Source organism: Cebidichthys violaceus, unplaced genomic scaffold, assembly GCF_023349555.1.
Source record: "Cebidichthys violaceus isolate CVI_PGR_0920_01 unplaced genomic scaffold, fCebVio1.0.p SCAF_7, whole genome shotgun sequence".
Taxonomy (NCBI): domain Eukaryota; kingdom Metazoa; phylum Chordata; class Actinopteri; order Perciformes; family Stichaeidae; genus Cebidichthys; species Cebidichthys violaceus.
Window position 1 is genome coordinate 8,368,881 of NW_027176927.1, and position 20,797 is coordinate 8,389,677.

Sequence of the window (20,797 nt, forward strand, 5' to 3'; positions counted from 1 at the left end):
GCGACAGAGACACAGAGAGCTAAACAGATAGATAAGATAGAAAAGAAAGACTGCAAAAACAAAGACAGAAAGTCAGATGGTGTGTGTGTGTGTGTGTGTGTGTGTGTGTGTGTGTGTGTGTGTATTTCCAGAGCTTGTTGCATGTGCAGACAGAGACGTACACACAAGGTTCCGCGCGACAGATCGGCTTTTATAGTCCGTGGGATTTTATAGTGCACACGGTGCTGAAGAGCACACACCCCTCTGGTGGCACTAAGCTCATTTCAGCCTCTCTGACAGATTCATGGCATTTCCATCACCTCATGTGTCTGAAAGTGTGTGTGTGTGTGTGTGTGTGTGTGTGTGTGTGCGCGCTTGTGCTGTGTTCAACTTGACGCCCCAGAAAGTCCTGTCACAGTTGGCCAGGTGCCAACCTCAGAACAGTTGGCAAGACAAGACTGCAGTGCTCTGCACAAACCAGTGGCATCTCTCTCTCTCTCTCTCACACACACACACACACACACACACACACACACACACACACACACACACACACACACACACACACACACACACACACACACACACACACACACACACACACACAGCAGAGGTGATGAGATTCTTGTTAAAGAATAGATGGTTCTCCAGCACTGTAGAAGTTCTGCACCATTATTTTCAGGTTTAAGCTCCAACACAGTGAGTGAGTCACTGCTGGAGGGAGAGAGAGCTTTCATTCAAACCTCCGCATATGAACAAGAATGAATACGTACGTGTGAGTTCATTACAGGAATACTTTAAATGCTTCATTCATTTCCTTTCTTTCCAAGAGTGAGATGAGAAGATTGATGTCAATATTATGTCTATGCATTAGGTACATAGACATAATGTACTAGACAACATTAGGTCAATTTGCAAGCTAACTACCTCAAGTCCCCTTTCCTACTGCAAAAAAAACTGCTTGGGTCGTAGCATTCTCCACAGAAATCCAGCAGAGCTGCCCGTTTAGGGGGAGAGGGCCCTTCAATGTGACTTTGAGGTAAGTCTTCACTCCCGTACACAGAGGAGCTGAGGTGGGGAGACGCTAATCGCTACGTCCACACGTAATTGTAAAAACAGCACTCGTTTGCATGCGGGCGGGAAGCCTCTGAGTGTCTGACAGAGGAACTGTGCTTTTAATGACTCAAGGCTGTGTTGCCTACACACCGGGTAGGTTAAAACGCTCCCCCGACATTCATTCCCGGGACAGATGACTCCGCAGCAGTCACAGGTATCAAACGGCTCCCGTTCCGATCGACGGTGAAGGGAACATGACGCTATGCTATGAGGCTAAAAGCTGCATATTTTTTACACGTTTGGTAGGCCCAAACTCTTAAATCTGTATGCTAAGCTAGGCTAAACACCTCAGAGTAGAGCTCTGTACTTAACGCATGGACGTGATTGATTTTGATCTTCTCATCTCTCCATCACCTCCTGAGAAAAACATCTGGATCTTTATCTTCTAAATGTTCCACTGTGTTCAACAGCTAACTTTGTCTGTCTGCAGTTTGAGTCCCAGACAGGTAGCGCACAGTGGGATTCTAGAAACTTTTTGGATGAAAACAGCTACCAGCTGATGCTGGAAACGACGCCGATGAGAGCGGCGGGACTCAACCAAAACATCACTGTTGTGGTCTGTAAAACAAAATGAACAAAAGGATGCTGAAAAAGCCCGTAGAGCTGAGGGAGACTGCAGATAACTATCTGTGGAATCGTCACTATGAGTGACCCTGTTCACATTACACATTACCGTCTGTCCCATTATTTGCTGCTTTAAGTTAACAAGGACATTATAATTGCCTTGTCTTTTTAGTTTCTCTGCTTAAACGGCTACAACCCCAAAAAAGCACAGTGATATTGTGTCCACACAAATTGTACAGGAGTGACTCAGCAACTTAAATCTCAGGAAGTCTACCGCTTTAAGGACTTAGATGAGTGGACTGGCTGATGATGAGGCAAAAGAACAATTCAGCCAACAACACAAAAGGCTGCCTGGAAATGTGAATCTCCTCCAATACGCCGTCGTAATGACTTCAGAGTGCTGCTCAGCGCAGCACCCCCACCACCACCCCCAAGTTAAGGATGAAAACACGCCCCGGACTCTTTGATAGGGCAAGAAAGGAAAAAAGGGACATGAAAAGAAGGCGAGTAAAAGACAGGGTGAGGGACTAGAAGAAAGGGGGTGAGTTAGTTGCCGTCCCTTGGTAGACTCTCTGCAATTAAAGCTGTGGATTCAGAGCCAGGGAAACTTCCTTGAAGGTCTTGGCAGTGATGTGAGGCTATGCCTCCTCCACGCCGACACACACACACACACACACACACACACACACACACACACACACAACCCCGGCTGACCTCTGTGTTATCTCACATAAACACACACCTTCCTACCTGAGCCTCCGTCGGCCTGCACAAACCCACACCGACTGACTCATTTACACACTGCGAGCAGACAAACACAGTCTTCATTTAGTACAGCTGCCTAGTAACGCGTCGGGTATTTTCTGCCTCCGGAGCAACATGCAGTCTGTGGGAAATAGAGTCAGAACAGCTAGCGCTGCTAATCTTCACGCTATTGTTGGTGTTAATTAAATTTCGCAGGCAAAGTCCTTCGAAAAAAAAAAAAATTACTTTCAATTTAGTAATTTTAGTATTCATTCAATATACTCAATTATTCACTGGCAGAATTAGTCTGTGATTTGAAATGAGCTGATGGAAATATAGAGTAACCAATCACTTGAACTGTAATGTAGACGCTTATTATGATAAGTTGGACATTATTAAGCGGTAGCATGTATGGCCGATACTGCAACATCACGACAACATCAGAGTAAGAAGCACAAAGAGAGCGGATTTTTAAAGGTGCTTCACAACCACAGAGGTGTTTTCAGACCTCTGCTCAGGTTTGAGCTTAGCCTTGATGGTTAGCTTTAATGTCAGACTCCATTTACTAAAAATAATTATTAAGTTGTTAAAATAATATCACAAAAATAGAAAAGTGCACTCAGTAGTGTGCAGAGGTGTGTCTGCAAGGATGCTGCCGTAATGTTTGTAAGCCGCAATTGTCTAATTTGCATCTCTCTAATATTCATCAGGGGACGACTTGTATAGTAGTCTATGAGAAAATGACTCTACTTCTCTCTTGATATTTATTCCCTCAGTAAACATTGTAAACATGAGTTTATGGTCTCAATTTCTAGTTTCAAGTCTTCAATACAGCATGATGATCATTTAGTAAATCATGGTCCATTTAGAGTCAAATAGACCATAAAGCAGGGGATGCTTTAGGGCGGGGCTACCGTGTGACTGACAGGTCGCTATCTGAGAGCAGTCCTTGTTTTTGTCTTAGAACAGTGTGTTTTCACTTCATAAAAGTTAATTGTAACATTTTGGTCGCCTAAAAATGTCTTATTCAGCGTTAATTTGTACTTAGCTCCGCCCTCTCATGTCACTTCTGGTTGCAAAAAAAAACAAGATGGCAACGGCCAAAATGCCAAACTCAAGGCTTCAAAGCGTAATAATTAGATATATAAATAGAAAAAAAACACAATAAAAGCACCAATAGTAGACACAGACATGGAATCAAACAGTAAAGCAGCTCTGATAGCGAGACTGGATGTTTTCAGGGGAGTGTGGTCCAGAGGGAGGGGTGGTCATGGAAACGTCACTGCCGGTCCGGGGCTTGAGCCTGGATGGTGGACAAGAGGTGGGTGTCACGAAGCGTGGAGGCTGGGAGAAGGAGCCCAGCAGCGGAGAGGGTGGGTGTGTGAGAAGGCCGTTAGTTATGGAGGCCTTGGTGAGGGAACAGAAGGAGTTTGACAGGAGGAAAAGTCAAATGGTCTGCAACAGACTCAAGGAAGCAGCTTGTGATGGTGTTGAACCGCTCGACTTTTTATGCCACGGAGTTCGGTACGAGCAACACTGAACAGCCATTTTCTAATGTTATATCCTTTATTAAAAGCAGGGGTGAGTGGGATTCGTTACAGAATGCCAGCTAGCAGATTTTTCTTTTTTTTCCCGATTTAAAAATGTTGCTCCTGTCCTGAGGGCTAAGGGGACGTCATCTGCTAATTTGCATTTATGTGGCATCAGCAGTCCCAATTTCAGAGTGTCTGCAAGTTTCTCCAAGTCAAAGAACTTTCTAATGCCAGGAAGAATTAAATAAATATATATCCAATTACAAAAACATATCTCCATATCAGATTTACATGATTTGTATGAAAAATCTGTGTACCGAGACGTCACATTTCTAAGCCTCGCATTTGAGAACTCAGAGCCTGCATTAAACACTATGCAAGTGCTTACATATATAAATAATAAATGTCTGAATACATAAATCATCCAATGGTCTTGTATAAAGTGCAGCCAGAGGCACAGAGTGAACACAGGCCTGCCGACTGATTTGGGGATATTTTGTGGCCGGAGTTGCGGCACAGTTGGAAACAAGGTTGGATTACATGTTAGAATAGCTTTGGTAATGGCCGACAATCACTCAGGACCGACCAAATCACCTCTTTCACTTTCCTTCAAAGGCGAGTAAGTTCTGCGACAATTTTGGTTGTGAAAGAAAAAGTTGAAGTTCTGGCAAAAAGACAAGCTTTTCTCCTTGAATTAAGTTGCACAAAGCGGACGAATCGAAGAGAACAGTTCAATGACATGGGATGAAGACAGATGAGTATCTTTTTATTTGTGCCTTCTTGAGGAGACTATGTTAAATTGTGTCATGGTCAAAATACATCCATAAAAAAACTAAAAACATCTCTAAGTCAGCAAACTAACACCTATACATATTTTGCACCTTTGAAACAGAACATCCTTGACACCGAAGCAGCTCCGCTTCTTTTCTTTCATACACACCCGGCCGCTGTGCTTCTCCTCTCGCTGCCGTCACGGTCAGGTTCCCAGCACGAAGTCACAATATGAGGCGCAGGTGTGGGGAACAAAAAGGTATCTGTGCACGCGAATCGCCCGAACGGACGTAAAAAAAAAGAAAAAAAAAAAGAGTACCTTTTCTAGTTTTTTTAAAAGTGTTTCAGGTGCCGATGGAGAAGACAACACAGAGCAGGTGAATGAAAAGCTCAGAAACGTCCTTATGATGGCAGCTTCTGTTGAATAATGCGCAAAGTCAACTTTTGTCTTTCTGTGAGTTTAATTCAAGCGTCTGCAGCCGGACTCACAGCACAGTCCAACGAATGAAAGAGCAAAGGACAGAGGAGAAGCCAGTGTTTTATAATCTGTTAAGTGTGTGTGTGTGTGTGTGTGTGTGTGTGTGTGTGTGTGTGTGTGTGTGTGTGTGTGTGTGTGTGTGTGTGTGTGTGTGTGTGTGTGCGTGTGAGAGGGTGTGTGTGTGTGTGTGTGAGTGAGAGAGACAGACAGAGACAGAGAGAGTGAGTTACACATTTTCTTGAACTGGTGCAAAAACAGGGTCCTGCAGAAGCGTTTAGGCCGTCTTATCTTGTCCTGTCCTTGGACAGGAACAGCGTACTGTTTGCAAAGATATCAAATCTCTCTCTTTATGGTAAAACGTTGGGTTTCTTCACATTTTCTGCCTGCTCACTACGATGAAGTATGAAGTCGGCCAGGTCACGAGGTCTGGAAGCATTCTTAATATCAGGAAATGTCCCATTACATCCTCCTTGTAAGACAAACTCATATCTGGGGGGTGTCCCCCCCCCATATTACCAGATTACAGATAGTGGCCGTCACTATCTAAAAGAGGCAAACATCCTGCTAAAATATATATATATATATATATATATATATATATGTATCTTAAAATCTAGCAAAGACATTTGCTGTGCAAACTTTTCTCCTCAGCCCGATCTTTCACATCACAAATGAAATGTGAGAATGTAAACACGATTACTTCACCGGCTCACAGTAATGTCATGATCGCCTTTAAACATGAGTTTATGGTCTCAATCTCTAGTTTCAAGTCTTCTTCAATAAAGCATGATGTTCATTTAGTAAATTATGGTCCATTTAGAGTCAAACAGACCATAAAGCAGGGTATGCTTTAGGGCGGGCTTACTGTGATTGACAGGTTGCTGCTCCTACCAAAGCTGTATACGGTGTCTCTACCTCACTCCTCCACATTCCAAATATGATAACTTTTGTTCATTGGTTGCAAAAAACAACAACATGGCGTCCACAAAGCAATGTGTGACGTCACGATGACTAGTTTTCAATGAGATTCATAGTCTGCTGGGCTGTAAAAGAGCATGTAAATGATAATGACTGAATTAAACATATGAATTATATCACATTACAGAATTAATTAATGAAAAATCGTATCATACAGTCCTTGTATCCACTTCAAAAAACCTAAGTGCAGCTCAGCCCCCATCTAAGGCTGAATGTGTTAAACTTTTCCGGCCCATGAGCCAGATTTAATCAACCAAGTCTCACCCTGGGACCCGGCTCATTAAAATGCACCGGTGAAACTCGTTGTGTCACCAGAATCAGGTCGTCTCTCAGCTCCTGGTTTTAGCAAACCTCTGCGCTACTCTGCGAGCCGGAGGGACCCTGTCTGCTGCGAGATTCCCTGCGAGTTCAGCCGGAGTTCACTCCACCTTCAGATTTAAAAAAAAAAAGTTGTTACCCTGTGGCTTCCCAGAGCCCGGTCACCGTCCGCATCAATAATGCAGAGACCACAGCCTGCTAACATCTCAGCCTTTGGTGAGAGGTCTGCCCGACAACACAGCGCTGAAACAAAGGCAGGCTGACGACGTCTCGGACCGGCACCATGAGAACAAGAGCGCTAAGGCTGGGGCTATTTAAAGAGCGAGGGCACACACACACACACACACACACACACACACACACACACACACACACACACACAGCAGCTGTATAACACCCAGTCGTGCACACACAGATGAATGGCTGAGTGTGCAGCATGTACACACACATGCAGACACAATCAGGAGTGTGATTGTTTTTCATGAGAACAGCCTCTGTAGCCTAACAGTCTACTGAATTGACCCTTAAGCCCCTCCCCCGTTGACAGGTCACTACCACTACCAGAGCTGTATACGGCGTCTTTAAGTCACTTGCCCACAGTCCTTATATGGGCACTTCTGTTCACTGGTCAATCTGCCCAACTTGAGGCTTGAAAACATCAGTCCACAAACCAATGGGTGACGTCACGCCGACTGCGTCCACTTCTTATACACAGTCTACAGTCTAGTGTTTCATATCCGTGGTTGTCGGACCCTGGTCACAGCAGAGCAGCGCATACTATGTACCACACACACACACATGCACACGCACACGCACACACACACACACACACACACACACACACACACACACACACACACACACACACACACACACACACACACACACACACACCACGTCTCCAAATATCTCAAAATGATTCAGTAATCGAGGACGATGCTCATTTTAACTGTTCACGATGTAACTGTGGAAACTATATATCTTTTATAGTCTTAAATGAGATTCATAGTAAATGTTTAATTTGAGTCAAATGAAAAGAAGAGGAAGGTTTTCAGGGTAACAGCATCAATGTGAAAAGTGTGTCCCTTTCTCTCTCTCTCCATGCAGGAACTAAACTGAATTATTAAATCACTACTTAGGCTTTGTGGTTAAATGAAGCTATGCAAACAAGGGTGAACTTTATTAAAAACATTCAAGCAGTAAGTGAATGCTGCCCGACAAAAAAAAAAACGGTTTAAATGTCCTCCGTGAAACTCGCTTAAAGAGTAAAAACGATATCAAATCGCTATCTCCAGCACCTTTTTTTCTGGTCGTTTCAAGGGTTTCTTAACTACTTGATCAACGACTCCATGCTGCAGTTTGTAGATGGCTCCTAATCAGTGTGGGAACCGTGCAGCCGTTAGCCAAATGCTGGGGACTTTGTCTTCTCGAGAGCTCCAGGGCTGTGACATCTGGAGAGTGGGTTATCCCAAAGAAGCAAGAAGGCAAGATGAATGAGGGGAGTGGAGCGAGTCCTGGTGGAAAGAGAACTGTGTTTTATTCATGATAACCATCGCTAAGACAGCAAACATGTCTCCCTTCATGAATGATGTAGCCCCACCCACACACTTCCCACTTCCTTTCCACCTATGACTGCAGCATGTGCCTCAGTCACTGTAAGAAAAAAATAAATCAAAAAACTGAACCAGGTGAGATGCATCATTTACCCAGCTTTTTGTGAAAATCCCAGTTATTGGTATCTGAGCTGCTGCATGTGGTACGTGTCAAAACACATAATGTAGCTCCCCCCATGGGCCAGACGGCGTATTACTGAAGATGATCAAATGTATCAATGCTCCCAGATTAAAATATGACCTACAGATAAGATATATAAGATACATTTGCTCCAGAGATAAACAGTCAGGGCAGCAGAACTCTGATGGAAGAGTACAGGGCTTTAGAAATACTTTGGTCAACAGAAATGTTTGATTAGCCACCAACAAGATGTCTGAAAAAGAAAACAAGCAACAAATTCCCAAATTCCCCAAAGTATTACCAAGGACATGACCCCAGTGTCCTCAATTGGAGCTAGGGCCCTTAAAAGAGTGTATGTTTCTGTATTGCACTAAGCGTGTAATCATGTGGAGTCATGCACTGCTCCATGGGCTGTGTTTGTATTTTACGGTCTTTAAAGACCAACTCAACACACCTGCAGGTCTTATTTCTGTACTCCGGGATGTGTTGGTACACCGTGACGTCACCGTTGGGTGTTGCTACAGGTAGGGATGTACAAGCCAATACTAATGTAAGTCAAAGGGGGATCGGGGGGCTCGAGACCAACGGCGTCTGAATTCTGAAAGGACGCAGTAAGCTCACCCTATTTTCTACCCGGTAGTACATTGTGGACAACAAGTCTAAGAACCCGTAACGAGGTTGCTTTTCAGAAAATAACTTCTTTAAGTAAGGCATCAAAAAGCATTGTTTTAGCATCTATCTGGCATTAATTCCCATGTTGTTACAAGCCCACTATTTCTTTATGGGGGCTGGAAATGTAAGCAGTATGATGACTGATCCACCCTGAAAGATTTCTCCAAAGAAGAGAAGAAAACAAAAACATCGAAGCCGTATAAAAGTGCCTAAATCTTGCAAAACAATTTGCACAAGCCATGAAACCCCCGATGGAGATGAACGGGATTGCTGCCGTCCTGAAAACCTGAGCGGCAACATCTCTGAGAGAGCTGTTCTGTGTTCAGTGACTGAGTGAGATTAACTCTCACACAGGACTTCTGCAGCACAGAAGAACACATCATGTTTTGGCAAATAACTTCTTTGATCAACTTATCACGGTGTGCCAACTGGGGTTTAAAAATAAAACCGCGGCGTTCCTCCGAGGGTTCCCGCGCAAGCACTTTGATCTGCCGTTTGAGTAGCACAACATTTTTCCGGATGCATTCAGTCGGAACTCAGCGAGATGCCCGAGAAGAGATGGTAAAAAAAAAAAAAAAAATGGTGAAATTGGAATGGAAATGTTAAGAATGTTTTCCTTTCTCTGGCCAGAGAGTGAAAAATCTTGCTTGTAGTGCTTCTCAAAGGATATGGATTTTTTCTTCTTCTTGTTCTTCTAATGGATTGCCAAATAACTTAAAAAGAAAATTGTGGTATCAAGCTGTTTCTCCTAAAAAAAACCTTCTCATGTTGATGCAGAGAACATTAGATGGAGAAAACTGAGCTGGTAGCGTAAACATAATGAACTTTTTCGCGATTAATTATACAGCAGCGCCAACGATCAATTTCGGATGATTACATGAAGGAAACAGCTCTGAGGAGAAAACAAACAGTTAAACCAACTCTGAATGAGACGTTTTGGGTTTCTTCTGAGGCGGCTACCGCTCTTAGAGTCACGTACACAATACCAGACAGTCTATTTGTTTTCTACACACACACACACACACACACACACACACACACACACTTGCCAGTCTTGCGCCATCGCTCCACCGACACATTACTGTCGCGTTTTTTGGCGCGTCACATGAGCTCTGAGACGGACGAGGCTGTATTATCAACGAGCTCGTGTGTGTGTGTGCTGGAGTTGAGTGCTCAGCCAGACTGAAGTGTGTGTGTGTGTGTGTGTGTGTGTGAGAGAGATAGAGTTCAGGTTGAGGGTGAGCCGTCAGCGGCAGACAAGCCCAGTCAAGTCCCCCCCCCCGTCTAACACACACACTCGGCCTCTCGCCTCGGGAGGTGAGAAGCCGCTAATTGGCAAAGGGTGAAACACACACACACACACACACACACACACACACACACACACGAAGGAGCGGCAGAAACAGAAACGCTAACGGACAGATGGGCGCGGACGTCTGGCTCCGACACGTCGCCGTGTCTAATAATACACGCGCTTTGCTCGCTCACTTTCTCCTCAACTTTCCCGCTCAGTTATTATTTGGTGACGCCGCGCCTTTTGTTCGCTCGTGTATTAATAGAGTCCACCGCCGCGCATCAGAGCTGACCTTAACAAGCGGGAGAAGCTCGCCCCATGTGCTCTTTGGTTTCAATAAGGGTTGAATTAAACTTGAAATCTGCATGTGATTATTTTTATGGTTTATGCACAAATTGCAATAGTCTTCTATTTACCAGTTTCTGTATCTACTTTACATTTATCCTGCATTTGATAATCAAGTTGTCCTGCAATATTGCAGCATGCAGGCTTGTTAGTTGTATTTATTGCATGCCCTTTCTGTGAGAGGGTCAAATATCTGCTTGCCCAAAGTTGATTTTTACTTGCCCCTTTAGGCGGCTTTAGTTTTTTAAATGACTGATGCTCGGTGATGGTGAGATTTTTCGCACAAAATAAATATCCATTTTCTCAACATGATTCCGTTTGTTGGCAGCCTCAAGTTGATAATTGTTTGATGAACCTTGTGTTTAATAGGCGGGTCAGGAGAGGGGTCCCATACCGTAAATCCATCAAAAGTCTTTCAGCGTCACCTGACTAAAGTCTGCCAATGATATTCATTCAAATAGGAGGTAAAAAAAAAAGGTACGAGAGGAAAACGCTGAAGCTCAGATGCTGCTGATACGGCTGTCAGGTAATGTGTACGTTTTATATTTGTGAAAGTAAATCCCAGCGGTCAGTCATACATTAAAAGATTATTTACTCTATTGATGGATCGATCAACAAACATGGTTTGCAGCGTTGGAGGTGGTGCCCCATCCATTCCTGTGAAAGTTGCCCAGAGGCGCATGAAGCAAAAAAAAGTTTGACTTGTCAGTATAAAATAACCCAAATCTTCTGCATCCATAGGACCATGGACCTTTGACCTCGCCTCCCAGCCCTCGATTCAGCCTCGTTCTCGGGCTCAATCTTGTGAACGAAGGAAGGATAATAACTCTGCGGTGGGTTATTAGACCGTTTCGAAACTTTTAGATGACAGATTACAAATGAGCTACGGTTTCTCTTTCTCACTGTAAATCTATGGAGAAAAAAAAGTATTTATAGTATAAGTAGTCATAGTTGTATTCATTAAACTAAGTTACCGGTTTGTTTTTTGTTTGTTTGGTTACACATGTAGCAGGGCCACTTTTGTAAATAAAACACCTTTTGTTATCTGGACAAAGTATCTTCTACCAATGGTCAGGCTTCACCACAGACCCCACGGCATCACGGCCGTGACAGACAACGGGTGTAGCATTGCTTACATGCAAGGCTAGGATGTGTGTATGCTCGAGATTAGCATTAGCGCAAGCAATTAGCATAGGTAGTAAGCACGTCGCCATCTTGGGTTAAGGCCGTCGTCATGTTTTTTTTGCAACCAATGAATAGAAGTTACCATATTTGGAACGCAAAGGAGTGGTTGCGGCAGCGACTTGTCAATCACAGTAAGCCCGCCCTAAAGCATACTCTGCTTTATGGTCCTTTTGACTTTAAATGGACCATAATTTACTAAGTGAACATCATGCTGTATTGAAGAAGACTTGAAACTAGAGATTGAGACCATAAACTCATGTTTACAATGTTTACTGAGGTAATAAATCAAGAGAGAAGTAGAGTCATTTTCTCATAGACCTCTATACAACCAGAGGAGTCGCCCCCTGCTGGTCAGTAGAGAGAATGCAAGTTTTAAGACACTTCCCGCATTGACTGCACTTGACAGAACCGAAGGTTGCCGCCTGGTCGGTACATAGACCTGAACAAATTGGGTTACTAGTATCTCAGCGAGCATGGAGGCCTGGCCAATCATAGCGCTTGAAGTCTATGGGAGTTGGTTGGGGACGAAAGCTGCCTCCAGATATGTCACCTAAGCTCAGCCAAATTAAATTGCAATAACCGTGTTCCAACCAGTAGAGGGCATGCATGTGTATATAATTTGCATTAAAACATAAAAATTTGGACCCAAATAAATCAATAACACAACTAAATACACATATTTCACCTACAAATAAAGTGAACCTGGAGTTTTGCCTTCATCCTCCAACCGCCTCCCAACTAAACCCCTCTTTCCGCAATAATGAAATGCTTGCTTGCGCTTTAGTACCGAGCAGGTGGAACTCTCAACAAAGGTGGCTCAAGATTCAGGGTCACTTCAAGTCCAATGTTGCCACGGATAAGGGGTCCCCGAGGTGCTCGCAATATGGGAGAGTACCGAAGCAACTGAACACACATTTGCTGATGAAGACCAAGTGATACGGTCAAGTTGAAGATGTTTGACAGTGTAACATGTTTGTTTATTTCACATGTGATCTTTCTGCTTACATTTACCATACAATGCACTAATATTGTGGTATTCATTTCACCCATATTCATCCCCGACAGATGCGACGATGAAGTCTGTATGGTAATCTTTGTGCATGCTTCGATGCAAATCAAAGCTCCGCTCTCATCCGTGAAGATAAAATACAACTCAACAACCACGACTCAACTTCTTGAGTACTAAAGGGCGCTTTACTGCCATCGGTGGAATAGCGTGAAAACCGACAGCGGGAACGAGTATCACAAAAGCGAGGTTAGTTGTGTGTTGAAAAGCTCCACAGGGTACCTTTACATTTAGAAAAATCTATAAAGAAGAAGTTATGGTCTCTAGAGCTAATTGCAACTATTCTAATGTATTCTTTTATTGGTATTTTACAATTATGTTGCAAGTAAGAAACTCAGCTAAATTAAATTATTAGAAAAGATTCAGTTAGAATAGCTTTTTTTCTACAACGAATAATCAATCTCAGATGAACTCCAAAGCCTAATTTTTTTAACTCTGTAAAAATAATAGATGCCAGTGAGTGGAGTCGACTCTACCGCCAGTCCAAACACTAGCAGAAATAGTGTACAGAAAAGGCTCAACATATAGATGACTGCCACTTAAAGCAAACATCGGTCTCATGTCCTAATACGTTAATTCCCCTGACACATACTTTTACACACACACACACACACACACACACACACACCATAGATGCCCTCTCATTGCACCCAACTTAACAAGCCTTCACCTGCACGGCTCACATCGCCGGTGCAGCAGCAGAGGAAACGGGCGAGAACAGGGCAGGTAAACACAGAGGGGAGAGACAGAGACAAGGCACTAACAGACAGCCAACCAGCAGGGCAAATAAACCAAACACACCCTTATGCACGCACTACAATTCTCCTTTTCAAGAGTCAGTAATCAAATTGATGTAAACCCGATCAGTGCTTTGCCACAGTATGGTGTCACATATAGATTTGACCATGTGAAAAGTGTCACGGGTCAATTTTGGGAAAATGTGCATCCACATAACTGATGGGGACAGTGTCATCCTCCTCCTCCTCCTCCTCCTCATCTTAAAAGATGATCTTTCTCTCTACTGGTTTCCTGTAGGAGAGAGAGAGGGGGGACATGTGTAGTTGGTGTTTTATAGTTAACCTTTTTTTTATTTATTTTTTTAATGTGCATGTCCTCTCATGTGGTGAGAGGATGGATGTTATCACTGTGGTCCTCAACCCCCCCCCCTTACATAGTTTAACGCCCCACACAGCTCTGCACCAACTCGCCGCAGGTGAAGCCACTTGGTGACACCGCGTCATCATATGCACCGCGTGCCTTATTTGCATAAAAAACGCCGGGTGGCCAGCCCCTTGCCTTTAGACGCGAGTGACGGACAGCTCGGGGTATTGGGTGTCTCATCTAGCCTCCCAGCTAGCTTGTTCATCAACTCAAAACAGGAGCAGTTGACGACACACTCACATCCGTCTCTACTCGGGGGAGTCATAAACGGTACAGTTAACACGGAGGTCACGGTCAGTGGGAGTGGGAGGGGGACATAGCGGACTGGGTGTTTTGGCCCCTGCGAATGGATGGGAGCCAGGGCTAGCCTGCTTGCTGCTTAGCCCCACGTTAGCTTAGCTCTGCTTTTCTGGCGCAGCTTGGAAAGCAGCCCCAACTCCTAAACAGCAACTTCAACCACCGTCAGACCCCCCCACCCACCGGACACCGGTCAGCCCAGACTAGCGTTTAGTCACACCAGCTAGCACAACCACAACGTTCCTCCAGCCGCCTACGACTACAGTATTATGCATTTAAAAAATACACACATGTACAGAGATAACTCGGGGGGGGGAAAGGGAGCATGTCGCTGGCAGTCCCTACCTGTAAACGCAGTCGCTGACGCGCTAAGCCGCCACGTCTGCTTGCTTTAAAGTCTGTGATGTTGTGTCGCTAGACGTCAAGTCCAACTGCACTACAGTGGATTCCAGTCTGGGGAAGCAAAATAAAAGCTCAGCTGCCCTACGTGCTGAGGATGAAGCTTTGGCGACACCTGCAGGTCTCGTTCCATAGAGCAGCCGGGCGGGTTAAAAGCGTGACACCTCATCCCTGACTCAGGTCTCATCCTGACCTGAGACGTGCTAACCGCATCCCAGTGTGTTGGAAGCAGTTCAGCAAATAGTTAAAATAGGTGGTTCTCTTGTCATTGATTCAAAGGCACTTCAAATCCAGTTGTTTTGAGAGGGGGGGGATTCCAGTATTTTTGTGCAGAATAAGGAGTTAACTGATTATAGATGTAAAGCAGAGCCAGAGGAACAGATACATTTAAATTAATTTAATACATTACAGTCATTTAGCAGACGCTTTTATCCAAAGTAACTTACAATTCAGTATCTCTACACACAGCTACGGGAGCAATTTTGGGGTTAAGTGTCTTGATCAAGACCCTCTGATTGATAGGCAGCCCTGCTCTTCACTTAGCCACAGCCACCCCTCCTAATAGAACCTTAAATTGAATTTAACAGTGTGCTTTGATGTTGGGATGGACTTCATGACAGACGGTGCAGCAGCAATGTCAGTCTCACTTCTGTTATACTGCCAGCAACTATATGCTGCGTGTTATGAAAGACCCGCTAACCCCGTTAGAGCCTGTGTGCGCCCTCTTCCATCAGCCGATAGTGGCCTTCTGAGCGTTTTCCCAGAGCGCGACTGCTGACTAAGGGCTATCACATTTTTGCAGTCCGGGCCCCCAAACTCTGGAACTGCTGAGGTCAGGTCTGCCTAACCCACCACTACTTTAAAATCTCTTCTTAAAAAGAGATTTTCTGTGAATTGTTATTTCATTACAATTTATGGGAGCCTTATTGTATTTCATTATTACGGTTTTATTGGGGTTTTTTCCCACTTCTTGTTGTGAACTATTGTAAGGAAAGTGCTATATAAATAAAGTTCATTATTATTATCACCATGCATGCATTCCATCAAAACGTAATGCTGGTTTAATCCCATTTCATCCTCTTCTCGTATTTACAGTTTTAATGTTTGTCTAAATGTTGACATTGGGTGCTTGTGCTTTTATTGTCCTCTGCACACAGGACACCGATCATAAAGCAAAAACGCTATAAATAGAAAGCTACCTGTCAAACATACAGTATTTCTTCCAATAACTTTCCCACGATTAAAGCCAGCCAAGCTATTTATCACAAAACTTTATTTAAAATGTGTACATACAATATATTACATTATATACTATTTAAAGCATGTGCAAATTGTGTATCTAAGTATGTCAGGATAGTTGTCGGGGCATGTTGAGAGCAGCCTGTGACAACACACTGCCTTCATATCAAAACGTGCTCTACTAGGAGGAAAGCCGTGCTCCACTAGTGTTCTTCCAAAGTGTTGCCACAGCGTGTGGTACCTAACAGGTTAACAACACATCCTTGATGAAGTTTACGTGCGTTTCCCCATGATATTCCAGCTCCAAAAACAATTATGGATGTGAATCCAATAACTTCCCCCCCAAGCAATTTTGGCCATTTGCCCCAGAGCCAAAAGAGGAAGCGGGGAGGTAATTTTCTGTGACTGGAACGGTGATTAACACCGTTTTGCCATGGTAACCATACTAAGCGGGCCTGGCGAGCTGCCGAACAAAAACCCACCAGAGGGAGACTCTTTTAGCACCTAATAACAATCATTAGCCATCCTAATGTAGCTGCAGCGATCCAGACTAAATCAAGTACATCTGGACCGCTTGGAAACGAGCCTTGGAGGTTGCCGGGAAGTCAACACGTGGCTCCACCGACAAAGGCCACTGTGCAGGTGGCCTCCGAGAGATGAGGAGCCATTTCCATAGAAACCACATCGGCACTGAAGATTAGGATAATGTTATGAAATGTAGACAAACCTATAAAAAAATAAATAAAAAAGGGAGTCTTTATATCTCATGTAGTCTTGATAAAATTACTTTATCAGGGTCGAGACAAAAAAATAAAAATCCCCAGAGCAAAAGGCAACACATCCCGACTGGCACCGTCTGACAGCGGCCGTGGAGACAACGCTGCCTTGTGACTCAGGGACGAGGCCAACACCAGATCTGGAGTAAAGTGCCAGAAATCATTAGCTCTGTGAAATGTCAGAGCGATGCAGACTAATTGTGAGCCAGTCAGACCAAAACGAGATGCAATCTTTTTTTTTTTTTTTTTCGCGGGCCAGCTGAGAACACCTGTGCCACATCCAGAGGCAGAGGGGGCCGTGTTGGCAGTGGAGTCTCAAGTCATCTCCAGTCAATCAGCCACTAAATATATCTCCAGAGCTGTAGATCTGGAGATATGACGAGGAAGCTTTTATTTGATCCATAGCCGTTTGCAGTTTTCCTCTCTCGGTACTCTCGTCCAGCCAGACCCAGCCAGCATGAGGAGTAGGATGGTTAGACTCAAGGCAGTGCCTCACCGGTCAGCTGAATAACAAGACTTCCACTTATCTCCGACTGGATGAGCAGTGAACCGGCGTGTCTGCCTGCAGTACTGGGCTTGAACTGGACGGGCAGCTTCAGATAGTGCTGCGACCTGATGGGTGGCAAAGAACGCTGGTCAACAGATGGATAGTTACAAAAATGATTTCAATTTGAAATGTTGAGCATGATTACACAACATGAACACATGCATTTTCACATAAAATGAAAATAAAGTACTTGGGATTGCACTTTATGAATCATGCTGGACCAGCGGTAGGCGACCTACAGCATGCAGCTTAAATCTGTGGCACTCTAGCAATACGTGTGCAAGACAGGTTTTTTAACTCAGATGAGGATGTTTTCATAAAGATGTCTTCTTGTATAATGCTCCAATGTATAATAAAAATGTCCTGATTATTGGAGAAAATATATTTTTTAAATGTTGCTTTGTACATGGCTAATACGGTAAAAAAGAAAAGACAAATCCGATTGCGACGTGGTGTCATATTAAACTTAAATGTTCACCTTGATGTTGATGTGACACACTGATTAATAAGAAAATGTAAAAATGGCACCCCTGTGCTGGACTACAAAAAAATAGCCTTAATGCAGAGAAGTTCACAACACACCTGCTGTAGGGCTGGCTCAGGTTCAGGTTGTGTGCAAACACACGGCAACAGTGGAGATACAAAAAGTCATGACACACAAACGTTATGTCCGACAACGCTTCATTTTTGTCGAGGAAGTGAATAAAGTTCGATATATATTATTTGTTAACACCACATTGTTCAACAACAGGAAAACACATGCTGTGCCCATTCTGAACGAGTCCCTCATCAGCAGAGCACGACCGGTGACCAGGCAACCCCCCTCCCACAGGCCTTAGTTAGGGAACAACATCAGTGCTCTCCGAGGCCTCGAGTGCTCCCCGCATACAGTAACGTCCTCCGGGGCCCAGCACCTCCCACAGTGAGCGGTCGCAATGGGCCAACGACACACTCTACGTTACAGCACAGAGCACGTCTTGAGTTGTGTGTTCTATATCCGACTAAACATTATTACCTAGCTACTTAGACCCGTGAGAGAAATCTGTGTAGAGCACGAAAAAATAACTTAAAATGGAAGTGCAGCAACAAAGAAAAACAGAAGTTGGCACGAGTTATCTTCCCAATGTGTCACCCAGCTACCATCAAGAGTGTCGAATGAGAGGGTGTCTGTCTGGGATAATGACCATTGGACTCACCTCAGGGAATATTTGGAATGCTTGATGTGGAAGGGCTCCGTAGGGTTTACAAATTTCAGCTGCAAGTCAATTAGAGAAGCCACACATCAAATACCAAATCCATGCAAAGCCCAATGACAATCGTTAGGGGTTATTACATTCATCATTTAGTACAACAAAAGACAAGACAGTCGTGCAATTTTTATTGGCAATATTGAATGAAATGAAACAATGTGAGCTAACATCTTCTTTGTACACTGACCCAGAGATAAAAGGATTTCTTTTAAAACCTTGCTTTAACTCAGCTCATCTTTATCTGGAATAGAAAGTGCTTCATATGTGTATATTGGACTACAGTGAGGAAGCAAACGCTCTCCCCGCGTCCTCCTGAGAATAAGGCGTGCCTCACCTCATGCGTGTCGGACGAGTTGTTGCGGATGTTGACCTTCAGGGTGCTGGATTCTCCCGTCGGCGTGGCCGGGAAGGTGTAGAGATCCTGTGGAGAATACACACCCCTCCTCACCGCCTCCTCCTGACTGAAAGGCAGAACATGTGTTTTAGCAGAAAGCATAACCAGCACCTGAAGATGAGACGCCTGCTAGAAAACACAACCTGTACATGACATTTTTTAAAGAATGTCGACTTTAAAATAAGGACAAAACATAAATGACTTTGAATTATTGAGTACTGGGTGCGAAGGTAAATTATAATGTGATGATGTGTTCACATGTGATCTTGTAAAATGCAGTGTTGGTGAGAAACTTGAATTAATCCAGTTGAGATGTTTTCACAGCAACATTAATAGATATCAGAAGGGGGGGGGGGGGGGGTCTCACCTGGTCTTGCCTGCTGAGGCAATTTCTCTCTTCCTGGTCTTGACCGTGGCCTCGGTCTTCACCAGAGAGCAGTCTCCTTCCTGTGGTCCTTCCACTGGTCCAGACTTCACTCCCTTTAGACACACAGACAAATCTTTAAGATCCCGGCTAGTAAGTTTAAATAATTCAATCATAAATAAAATCTCTATTCCACTTCAAAACTAGCTGGTTGGTAAAATACAACTGAGAAGAAACACGCGCAAACATCTTTCAAGTATATCATGCACTGCTAAATCTACTGCTAATCATCTGCAGACCTGATTAAAAACTAAATGTGAAAGACATCACACCCATTTTAGTTCCACATCAGACTGACAGACGCATATCTAAATCAAAGCCTCGCAAAACCGGAGTCACAGATTAGCATTTAACACCACCGCAGGATTTAGCACTCACACTTTTTTTTTTAACGCTGCATCTAAGAAATACGGCGACAACAAAAGCGCCACCATCGCAGCCACTTAACCTGCTTTATGTGGAGCCATCTATCAGACATCCCACTCGCTGTGTATGTCTGCTCTTAAGTTAACTGGGTCTGTCATAACACTTCACATTAAAGCGGAGCACACGCAAAGCCTGCGGGCCCCGTCTCAGCGGGAGGGGGGGGCGCTCTCCTTACAATCCCACAACCCACTTCTCTCATTTGTTAATTCTGTAACACTACAAAGCCACAGTCAAGGTACTATACTACCGTATGTGCTGCTGTAAAAAAAAAAAATCTGCCTGATTTGGTTTGAAACAAGTTAAATAGTGAATAAATGTCATGATTAGTTCAACAGAAGGTCTGATAAACATGGTAGATAAATGTAGATTTGGACATTTTCTGCTTCACATTGTAAAGGTTAGAAGGATGTACTTCATTAAGGGTTAGATAAAGCATGGTTAAAGTTTGTAGTGGGGTTCTTCTCAATAGTTAGTGTATTACAGTACAGTAGAATCAATATCAGTTTAAGAGTACCCGACGGGGAACTTAAGCTTCAAAACCCACAAAACTCTGTTGACCAAAGCAGTCATTTACCTCGCAAGAACACAGGGGATGCTGGTACTTCTGCTGCCTTGATTGGTTAGTTTGTTTGTGTTATTGTGCGACTTTGTTGAATCCGAACGTGCCCTTTAAAAACATCAAAGTTACACAATAACACAAACAAACTAACCGATCGAGGCATGTTTAGACCAACAACGCCCATGCTGTGAGGTAAATTTACTCTTTTTGTCCAAGGAGTCTGGTTAGTTGAAGAAAGCGTTGATAACGGCTAAGACTCTCCTCGTCAGAGAGGGCTGTCTTAAGCAAGATAAAGCGGAGAAAACATTTTAAATATATCGTACACTGAACTGAAATTGATTTTTTTAGGTGTCTAAAAAAGATGTTTTGCTGCCGTCCCCGTCCACAGCAGAACATTGCTTTACTTGAGGCTGGAACTCTTGTTTCTCCAGACTGGGGGGTGCTGACCGTCATTGACTGTAGCTCATACACTGACCACGGATAAGAACCTCAAACAACCATACTTCAGAAAATCCTATCCATCCCTTTAAGGAGAGAAAATAAGAAAGT

General features: G+C 43.9%; 2 protein-coding genes across 7 annotated transcripts in view; both read right to left on the reverse strand.

The window, feature by feature from the left end:
- Positions 1–14,673, reverse strand: part of ldlrad4b (low density lipoprotein receptor class A domain containing 4b) — a 208,535-nt gene extending 193,862 nt beyond the window's left edge. For both annotated transcript variants that reach the window (XM_068736484.1, XM_068736483.1), the window contains exon 1: positions 14,580–14,673. The gene's annotated coding sequence lies outside the window, so the exon portion shown is untranslated. The remainder of the gene's footprint in view (positions 1–14,579) is intronic.
- A 1,216-nt stretch (positions 14,674–15,889) lies between these two features.
- cep192 (centrosomal protein 192) overlaps positions 15,890–20,797 on the reverse strand; it is a 33,067-nt gene continuing 28,159 nt past the window's right edge. For all 5 annotated transcript variants that reach the window (XM_068735223.1, XM_068735222.1, XM_068735221.1 and 2 more), the window contains exons 49-52: positions 19,207–19,319; positions 18,780–18,906; positions 18,392–18,450; positions 15,890–17,260 (exon numbers count right to left, since the gene is read on the reverse strand). In XM_068735223.1, coding sequence (XP_068591324.1) covers positions 17,128–17,260; positions 18,392–18,450; positions 18,780–18,906; positions 19,207–19,319 — 432 coding nt within the window. In that variant the 3' untranslated portion in view covers positions 15,890–17,127. The remainder of the gene's footprint in view (positions 17,261–18,391; positions 18,451–18,779; positions 18,907–19,206; positions 19,320–20,797) is intronic.